General features: G+C 35.8%; 1 protein-coding gene across 6 annotated transcripts in view; it reads left to right on the plus strand.

Annotated features, from left to right (window-relative positions):
• The window catches only part of NRCAM (neuronal cell adhesion molecule), a 99,643-nt gene that overhangs the window by 83,261 nt on the left and 5,546 nt on the right, over positions 1–10,836 (plus strand). For all 6 annotated transcript variants that reach the window (XM_006161132.3, XM_006161133.3, XM_006161134.3 and 3 more), the window contains 2 exons: positions 1,630–1,761; positions 2,784–2,862. In XM_006161132.3, the coding sequence (XP_006161194.1) occupies positions 1,630–1,761; positions 2,784–2,862 (211 nt within the window). The remainder of the gene's footprint in view (positions 1–1,629; positions 1,762–2,783; positions 2,863–10,836) is intronic.

Raw genomic sequence — 10,836 nt, forward strand, 5'->3', positions numbered from 1 at the left:
TTGTGGTGATTAAATGAGATTATGCCTTGAGCACAGTGCCTAGAATATAGTAAGGATCCAAAATGTTACCATTGTTGTTAGCACTATCCTCATTTTCATCTTCGTCATGGTGACTGTGGTATGTCTATGGAAGGGGGAGCTGCCTGTACTTATACTTCAGTTATGCTTCTGATGATACAGCCCAAAATCCCTCTCATTTAGGAGGTAAAGGGGGCTATTGGGGAGAGGTTATTGGATTTTGCTTTGTATTCCAAATAATTTATCTCCACTTCATATTTCATTTCTTAAACATACTTCCATACATTTTTTTTTAACTTTCCTCTTCACAATTTTAAGTATCTCATTTTTTCCCTATACTTTGTGTGGAGAAAATGAGACAATGAGATGCTGTCTTTGCAACATATGGCAGGACCTGGGATACAGGTAGCCATTCTTATTTCCACATCGAGTGATCACACACCTAACCCAACCATATGAAACATTCAGAAGAAATTCAGTCAAATTAAAAGCATGATATAGGAATGCAGATGGAGTTAAAAGAAAAAAATATGTTTATGTTGGTTATAATAAAAAAAAGACCTTTTTGAAAAGGAGTCATATCAATTTATTTAAACAAATCCGCATGGGCATGTCTGAATAGCCATTGATGCTGCACTTTGTCCATATAATTGATAAGTTTAAATAATACCAGAAATGCTGTGATTTTTCTAGGATTTTTGCATATTATGATGAATAAATAAGGGGCTTCACATATATTTACTCAAACAAAATATTTGAAGACTTTAAGAATACATGTACATGTGAATGAGTATTTTCTCTTCAGACTGATCACTTATTCCAATAGTGGAATGTTTCAAAGTCTTTCGACTAGACCCTAAACAATAACAAATATTGGCCCTTGAGAGTGGATTTAGTCTTTCAGAAATTATAATTCAGAACTAATTCTTGAAAATGATGTGAACAGCAAATGAAAGTAATATTTTGGGTGCAAGTTGAAATGTTATGTGGACAAGTTTCTTGTGTAGACTGTTTTCTTTAACAGAAAATTTCCAAAACATTTTGGAAAAATGGCAATAATGGCAATGACCTTTCAGTGTCCAAAAGTGTTTCTTTTGAAGGAAAAATACTCCGTTAGATATATACATTCTATTCTGTTTTAAGCTGTTTGTTATTCTTATCATTGCACTTAACATTGAACAGTTTATCCTAAAAACAGTGAAGTTTTTCATTGATTTGGGAATGTTTCTACTGAGAATACAGAGTTAAAATAACTGTGAACATAATGTTCACCAGGGTTTGGTAGTATTTCATGCTATTAGCATTCACATTTCTCTATTTAAACTTTTAAATTAATAAATAGTTTTTTAAATTAAATATTTATTAGATTGTTAGGAAAGTCATGACATATTTTTCTGTTTTTCTATGCAAAAATGCATCATGACTTTTCCAACAACCCAATGTGTGTATTCCTCGATTGACAACTGACAGATTGTAGTTTGAGGGACACATGAAAAAAAAACTATAGAAGTTCATATGGTATGGGATTTTATATAGATACTTCACAAGACTGCAACAGTTCTCATTTCTCCCTTAACCCATTCCCACTGGCACCATCGGTTTGTTTTCCAGCCATGGCAAGCCGGCAGGTGGATATCGCAACTCAGGGCTGGTTCATTGGTCTAATGTGTGCCGTTGCTCTCCTTATCCTCATCTTGCTGATTGTTTGCTTCATCAGAAGAAACAAGGGTGGTAAATATCCAGGTAAGTAAGAAAGATTAAAATTGCTTTATAATTATCCATAAAAATGCTGTGTAATTATCCATTAAGCTAAAAAGAAATTATGATGATAATCATGTAAATTGCAGTAGTATATCTGCTCAGAGTCAGACATTTGGACTTTAAAATGTCTTCCTCCCAACTAAAACATTCCCAGTTTTCACTAAAAAGTAAATTTCCATCTTAGTCATAGATGTGGAAGCAGAGTGTCTTCTACTCTGCCATGTTTTCTGGGGGTCTTGCTGTTCAAACTATGTTTGATCCCTTTTATCCATTTTATATATGATGCCATTCTAAACCTTGTCATGGATCATAAGGTACAGAGAGAAGTAAGTTTATATGTCCCCTAAAGAAATTAGATAGATCTTAGATTCCACATAAATTACTGATGCTGCAGTACCACCCAAAACATCTGGTGGGGGGAAGCGGGTAAAGGTGCATGTTGTTTTCCAGAGCAAAAATAATATATGAACCAAGTCTTGATATTGCCAACGTGAAATATTGCTTTCCCTGTAGAGTTAGTGGTTTACTCAATTTAATGGATTCAGTGAATTTATATTTTCTTTACTTGACCATTACATTTACAAGGGAAAAAAGAGCAAAGCATATATTTACAAAAATAATTTGTAAACGTTAATATAACTACTAAATATCGAGTCGTTGAAAAGCAAAGACACATTTTTTGCATAGGAAACATAGAAAAATATGTCATGACTTTTCCAATGACCCAATACATTAATAAAATAAGAACTTTTAGGGACTTGAATATTATTTCGTCATCATGTGAGTAAGAGATTCAACGCATTCAGCTGTCTGTGTTAACCAGTGCTTGTTCTATTAGGTTGCCTCGAAATGACTAAAGCATCAAAACATAGGACCACAGAATATACATGGTTATATAACATCTACTGGCATATAGAATTAATTTTGACTTTGGTATAGCCTCATTAACATTGAATGAGGAAGCACAGGATCAATGGATACTAATGTCTTGTTGAAATTTTTAGTTAAAGAAAAGGAAGATGCCCATGCCGATCCTGAAATCCAGCCTATGAAAGAAGACGACGGGACTTTTGGAGAATATAGGTGAGCCTCTGCTTCTCATGCCCTCCTCTCCTCCTCTGCCCCACATGAACACTGCAGTCAACTCTTCCGAGACCAGGACTCAGCCAGCCATGTGCTGGCATTTTATATTGTCCTCAAATATAAGGTTAGAAACATTTCCACATCTAGATATTTATACTTCCTCCTGGTTAAAACATTCCCACTTTTCATTAAAAAATCAATTAGTCATAGGTGTGGAAGTAGAATGTCTTCCACGCTGTCCTCTTTTCCAGGGAACCTTATTGTGTTGATCAATGTAATAAGGCCAGTACCTGACAATAAAAATTAAAACAAAGAGTAAAGACCTTAAAGCCTACATTGTAAAAGAAGCTATCCTTGTCATTTTTTGAATGTCCTTTTATAATAAAACTGTATTAACAGTTTTTCTAATCTCGAATTGGAAGTTGATTTTTCTACAACAATACCTATACCCTTGCCCAGTAGCCTTGAAATAATGGTATATTGTTTAGAAGCTAGTAATTGCCAAGAAATACTGCAGCCCTCGAGGCAGCATGATAACTCACAGAACTGATAACGGCTTCTTGGCTTGACTCCATCATTAAGGAAAAAATTTAACATAAACTATGTGTGAAATTTGAAAAAAATTTCTCTTTAAATAAAGATATTTTACCTAGTTTTTAATGATATTTTCAAAGAGAGAAAAATTATTTTAGGTACATTTAATAACAAAAACATAATACATTTTTATTTACTTAAAAGACTGAGATTCTAGCATTCTAAAAAGAATACTTATATAAGGAGGTCTTTTGAAGTTCATGAAAGATATGTATTACTAAAAAACTATGCATACATTTCAATATTTTTTACAAAAAAAATTTGTTCTTTAATTCTGTTTTTCCACCAACTTTTTGAAGTCCTCTCATATTATTAAAATGCCCTTTATACCTTGTGTTTTTTGGTCCATATTTCTTGATTATATAAAACATAACCTTTTAAATATGCACTGAGCTCCTGTTGAGGCTATTTTTTCCAAAATAAAAGACTTTTAGGTCAAATAAAATAGTTTGCTGTTGTGATTACCATGTGATATTTGTAGATAAAATGTGTGCGCTAAATTTTACTTGTTTCCTAGAGCTCAGTTTTTGGTATTGTTATGCCAATATTATGAGGATGAAATAATGCCAACAGTAAGAAATACAGAACTGATTGGGAAAAACTACGTATTTTCAACAAACCTGATTTCTTTCATACCAGTTTTCAAGCAAATTCAGGGTTTTGCCTTTATCAGTCTCAGCACCTAAATTTTCATATTCCAATCTTCTCTTCAACAGAGATAACTACTTTCTAACAGTTCTCAGAATGTCTATAACATATATAATAATACAGACAAATGTCTTGTGAGCGATTGCCTTGATGTTAAATATTGGCTCTGGGGCTGAAATTATGTAAAAGCCTCCCAAAGTACCCCCACTTAGTTCATCCAAAGCTTTTCATAACACATAAGAGCAGCCTACAGGTACCCGTGTCCTAGGGCAACCATGTCTTATCCTGGATGAGTAGAAATCTTCACCAATTTAATTCACTCTTCTACATGTTTCTCCTGTAAAGCAGGTGAGCTAATACCTAGTAAATAACTTCTTTTTAGAGCTCTGTGGCTATCATTCTGCCTACCAGTACTTTATTTATGTGATAAGGCTAAATCTTTAATATAGCTTGGACATATATATGTATATATATATATATATTTGCATGACTTAAAAATAAACCACTGCACTTCCTACATTTTCCACACGGTGATGGATTCCTATCCTACATTATCATGCTTAAATGAATGAATCTGGCAATGTACTGCTTACCAAGTGGGTCTCAAATATCTACTTGCTAGTAGACCCATGTGAAACCATGATCTGATGAAATGTGACTTTGTCTGGGTAACTATGCTACCTATTCCATTAAAATATGATTAAAATTGATGTCAAATTTTGTGAGGTAGCTTGGCATCAAGCTACTTTCAACTCAGTCATTCCCTATGATTCCTTTAGACATTTTATTTACTTTGTCTAAGTCTCGATTTTTTTCATTTCTAAAAGGAGATAGGTGTTCAAATATTAGAAGATCTTTGAACATTTCTAATTCTGTGATTTCTATGCTCTCTACTAACAATTTTTAATACAATTTTGTTTCCAAAGCAGTACATAGCAAGTATCTGGTTATTGGCCTGTGATCATCGTGTTTACATCTATTTGGTCATATTTCTTTGTCTCAGTGCCAATTCATATGTGCTACATTTGTGAAGCATTTTCAAATGGCTGTCTTTAACTCAGGCCTTGAGTTTCTCAGCAGAGAAACACTTATTTGGGTCTATCCAATGTAAACCCAACTGCAGTGAAGACAAAAAATATCTGTCACACATGTAATGGCATGGATCTGGGAGATGCCAAGAGAAATAAGATTCTGATGGGTGTCTTCAACTCAAAACAGAGCTTGGTGATTTTTTTTTTTAATGAAGCTAAAAACTCATAAGAACAATCCTGCAAGCAAAATCACTTCCCCAAATTCCCAGTCATCCATCCTCTATTAGAGAAGTGGCTTTGTCCTATGACTTCCTGACATTACCTCAGAATTGTTTCCCCTGGTTTCTTTTCTATTTAAAGAAATCAAGTCTTTTGTTTCTTAGATGTCACAATGAATGAAAACGGTTCCAACTGTTTATTACAGAATCTTTTTGTCTTAATAATAGTGAGTCATCAGAAAAGTCATGACATGTTTTTCTATGGTTTTCAATGCAAAAGTGAGTCATGACTTTTCCAATGATCCAATACATTTAAGTGTCATTCTCTCCCCTAAATCACCAGGTCCTTTCTCTGCTTTGCACCTTCTAGAAGCTTTGAGCTTTTTATTTATTCTTCACTTGAAAATTAATCATTATGCTGATCACACACAGATACATGAAACTGGAAGCATTGCCTAAATGCAAAATAATCTCATTTATGATTTGCTCATTCTCCAGCCCGAGAATGAAGCCATTCCTACATGGTTGGCTCTGAGCCAGAGGATTTGTCATAGTGCAAAGAGGGATGGAACTTTAATGGTGGTCAAATTTGATTTTTTTTTCATATTCTGTAACCCTGTGCCCTCATTTCAATACCCACCCCTAAGCAGTTACCCTCTGGTAGAAGCCTGCAGCTTTGTTTGTTTGTTTCTTTAATTATACAGACAGTAGGATCTGCATCTTTACTAGCATGTAGAAAAATCAGAGAAACAATGCAACCAACTGTGTAAGTATTTTATTATTCTTTAGATCCATTCTTTTTAAAACCAGAATGAACAAAGGACATAAACATATACCCATGGCACTTGAACTCATAACTTACTGCATAAATGGAGGCTCTTGTCATGGGAATCTTGTTTATGTGAACATGGCCCCATGGCAAGCATGCTAACCCATATTCATAAAGCTTGAATTATGTGAAGATGTGTCACATTTGTTATACACTTTAGATTTATTCTGCTCACACACATGAATTGGATTTTGAGCAGAATAATGATGGTCTTTTGGAAGTGGGTCAGAAAGAATTTGGGGATCATCAGTATCACCAAACTGTAACATGGGTTGGCCATAGAAGGATGGTGACTACAGGGAAATCAGACATCCCTGTCACAGATTTAGCTGTTGTTGCTGCATTTTACTCAGTAGACATTTAATAAGTGTGCACAACTTTGAACCAATCACTGTTGAAAATAATTGCACTTTTTAAAATCCTTTCTTAGTGTAAGGGAAGGAGAATATATTCCAATGCTTTGCCATCATAAAATTGGGAAGAAATAAAATGTTTCTAATGTTAGAATGCTGAAAAATTTCTAAATTGTCCACTGTCTCCAATATTGTTATTTTACTGTGACTTAATTCAACCAGTATTTATTGAGTGCCTACTCTTTACCAGGAGTTGGGGATATTAAACCAATAGAATTTGATCCCAAACTAGAAATTTATGGTCCAGTAAGGGAAGCAGGAAAATAAAAAAAACTTAAAAAAATAAACAGTTTGGCAAGTGTGGAAAGTGCTGTGAAAGGGGTACAAGTGAGGTGCCAAAGAAGTAGGATTGGGAAGCTGAAACCAGGTACCCAGTGTGGAAGGAGGTGGCACAGGAAATCTTCCCGGAGGAAGGAATGTAGGAACTGAGCCCTGATGCGATTTGAACATTTCTTTTCTCTGCACAGTGATCTTTGTTCATTAATATAAATATCAAGAATATATTTTGTGACTGTATATACTATACCTTATTTCGAAATTATTTTAATCTTGGACATTCTGTGCTAAGGATTAACATCAGATTACTCCCCTTCTTAAAAGTTCTCATAAAAATGAGGATAAATATTTGTTTAATAAAACTTTAAATACTAAGTAACTAAGTTACATGTATGACTTTTAAATCTTCTGTAACTTTTTTTTTTTTTCGAAAGGTTTTTGCTATAGGGCGCATGTGCTCTCCAGAAAGACAGAGAGACAGAGAGATAGAAAGCAAGAAATCACCCCCCAGGGGGGATGGCCACACCGCAATCCCTTCTCCTCCGTTCTCCTCTCGGGATCTTTGGCACGCACGCACACACGCCCAGCATGAGTTTAAGCCACTGGGTCCGGGACTCGAACCGTGGTCGACTACATGGAAGTTCAGCAACATAGCCATTATGCTAACTGCTGGTCCCCTTCTTCTGTAACTTTTTAATTCCTCATTTGAGAAACTATCTTTTCACACTTAAACTAGACAAGGTACCTTCCCTTGGCACAATGTTGAAAGTGGCTTATTTACTACTTCATTATAAAATTCATCTTTGACTTGGGGGAAAAAAAGCAGCCAAGCAATAATAGAGTGCTTCACACAAATCCGTAGCCACTCATCACATCTGGAAAGTTCTCTAAGTGTGTGTGTATTGCACAAAGTATTTCTTGGGGGAAAAAAATCTCTCCAAAATGAGGTACTGGAATAAGTGTGATGGAATGGGTGCTTATATTTGCTGGACACAAACCATATGCCAGATACCATGCTCATGTCTTAAATATATTTTTTCTCATTTAACCAGGTTTTACTTACTGTATAACACCACTCTTATCGAATAGTCTTAAAAAGAGCTTGCTTCCTTTAAACAGCTTCACCTGAAATTATTCTGAAGTTAGAGCATCCCACTTCCTTTTCTCTTTAAAGCACAGCCTGTGTCGCTATGGATTCTGTCTCATCCACTACAACCATTCAACTGGAATGAATGTGGGGCCAGCAGGTGGCATAGTGGTTAAGGTGCCGGACTCTCACATGGCCCACTGGGGTTTGAGTTGCGGACCCTATGGCTTTAAAATCATGCCAGGTGTGTGTATGTGTGTGTGCATGCTCAAAATCCAGAGAAGAGAATGGAAGACAAGGGATTGTGGCATGGCCATCCTCCCAGAGAGTGATTTCTCACTTTCTCTCTCTCCTTCTCTGTTCCATTGCTCTCTGGCAAATGTATGTGCCCTATAGCAGGAAAAAAAAAATCAGTATCTTAAAGTGTTCTACATAGATAATCATGCCACCTGTGAAAAAAGGCAGTGCTAGTTTAAAAAAAAAATTGCTAGGCTTTGATCAAAAATAAATTGACTCCAAGAGCAATATGAAGAAGGTTAATGTATTTACCATATTCAAGTCTCCCATCCACAGATATGGCACACTTCCCCATTTAGTCTTCTTGAATAACTCTTAGTAAATTTTTCTTTTCTTCTTAGTAGTCTTACACGAATTTTAGTTCTTATATACTTTCTATGTTTATGGTACCTTAAAGTAGAATATTTTTTTAAATGCTGGAGGGTATATGGGCTTTCTGGAGAGAGGGGGGGATGGAGAGAAACACACCTCCTATTATCTTCCCACTATAGAGTGAGATTTCACTCCAATTCCTTCTTCTCCTTTTCGCCATCCTGTCAGAGTTTAGGGACTGTGCACATATGTCTGGCATGTTTTTCAAGCTGCCAAGGCCAACAGTTGAACTCTGATTGATCATATGAGATCCAACTCCCTTAACCATTAGGCTGTAGGGTCAGCCCTTACATGGAATCATTTTTTAAAATTTCACTTTCTAATTGTTTGTAACATAAACAAAATTGACTTTTATGCTAATGTTATATCATATACATTCTCTTTCACTCTAATATTGCATTCTTCTGGATTCTCCCTCCATCTATTTCTTTTTCTAATCACATTCGTTAGTACTTTCAATGCAGTTTTAATTAGAAGTGAGAATAGCATCCATCCCTACTATTATTTCTAAGGTTGAAGAGAAAGTTTTCAACAGTCACATCAAGGATGATATTTTACTCTAGGTTTCTTGTAGATTTGTAGATATCCTTAATCAAGATAATGAAAATATTTTTTATTCTTACCGTACTCAAGTTTTTATCATGAATGTTGGTTGACTTTTGTCATATATCTTTTTCTAAATTGAATGAGATGATCCTAAGATATTTTGCTTTTCTTCTGCTAAAATGGTTATAGGTCCACACTGTAGCACAGTGGTTAAGCACCATAAATTGGGGACCAGGTCTCATATAGTCAACTGTGGTTTAAGTCCCTGCCCTGGTGACTTGAAAAACACGCTAGGCACATGTGCATGTATGCCCAAAATCCTGATGGGATGAAGAGATGAAGAAAAATGGACTGGAATGACTACATCCCATTGATAGGTGCTTCCTCTCTCTCTCTCTCTCTCTCTCTCTCTCTCTCTCTCACACACACACACACACACACACACATCTTCCAGCTATAAAAAAAGAAAGAAAATGATAAATTATATGAATTGATTTTTTTAAATAATTATTTTATTTAACTTTACTTATTATTATTTTCCAGTTTGATCAGAGAGAGACAGAGAAAGAGAGAGAGAGGGAAAGTGAGAAAGCAAGCCACCAGTTCCAGGACTCAAATTGTGGTCAGTCATGTGGGAGTCCAGTACCCCCAACCACCACGCCACTTCCCGGCCCCTGAATTCATGTTTTAATGCTAAAACAAACCTGCGTTTCTGAAATAAACCCAACCTTGATAAGATATATGATCTTTTTAGTAGATTTCTAAATTCAATTTGCTCATGATAAATTTGAGTCTTTTTTTAATCAGTTTTTGTGACTGAGATTAGCTTATTGTTTTACCGTCTCAATGTGTTCTTATTGGTTTTTAGATGTTGATTTTATACTGGTATCATGACTGTGTGAAAACCATACTAAGTGAGTAAAGGAGTGGTTTCTCTGCCATGTTCAGACTTTAATATGGTCCAAACTGAACCACTGATCTTCAACCCATATAGTAAGGGTCATTCTAAATTTTCTGTTGCTCAGACCAAAAATCGTGGGACTGTCCTTTGTTCATTCTTTGTTATCTAACTCAGCAGAAAAATCTTGTTAGCTTTACCTTCGAAATATGTCCCTAATCTGAGCGTTTTATACCACCTCCAGGGCTCCGTTGTGGCCCAAGTCAGTCGTCTCACTCTTGGTAAATTAATGCAGTAGTCTCCCCTGAGCCCTTAGAGGAGGGATTGGCAAATTTTTCTGTGAAAGGCCCAGTAGTACATATTTTAGCTTTTTCAGCCCACATGATCTCCGCTGTGACTGGGTTTCTGCTGTTTATGGAAAAGCAGCCATAAATAATACATAATAATGGGCATGACCCAATTTTCCTGTGGTTTACCAACCCGTACCCTCTAGGGCAAGCTAGTCTCAACTCAGATGGCAGAGTAATGCTTTTATGCTGAAGGTCAGATCATGTCATTTGTTCTCTGAAAGCCTTCCAGTGGATTCCTACCTCCCTCAAAGTAAAAGGCAGAATCTATACAAAGTTCCACAAGGCCTTCTCTACTCTCACTCTGCCACCTCTCAAACCTGAACTCTTCTCTCTCATTCAATTTCAACTACACTTACTGTTCCTAGAACATGCCAGACCTACCACACCTCAGGGCACTTGTACCGCTTGTTATCCT

Source organism: Tupaia chinensis, unplaced genomic scaffold, assembly GCF_000334495.1.
Source record: "Tupaia chinensis unplaced genomic scaffold, TupChi_1.0 Scaffold138322_1, whole genome shotgun sequence".
NCBI classification, from domain to species: domain Eukaryota; kingdom Metazoa; phylum Chordata; class Mammalia; order Scandentia; family Tupaiidae; genus Tupaia; species Tupaia belangeri.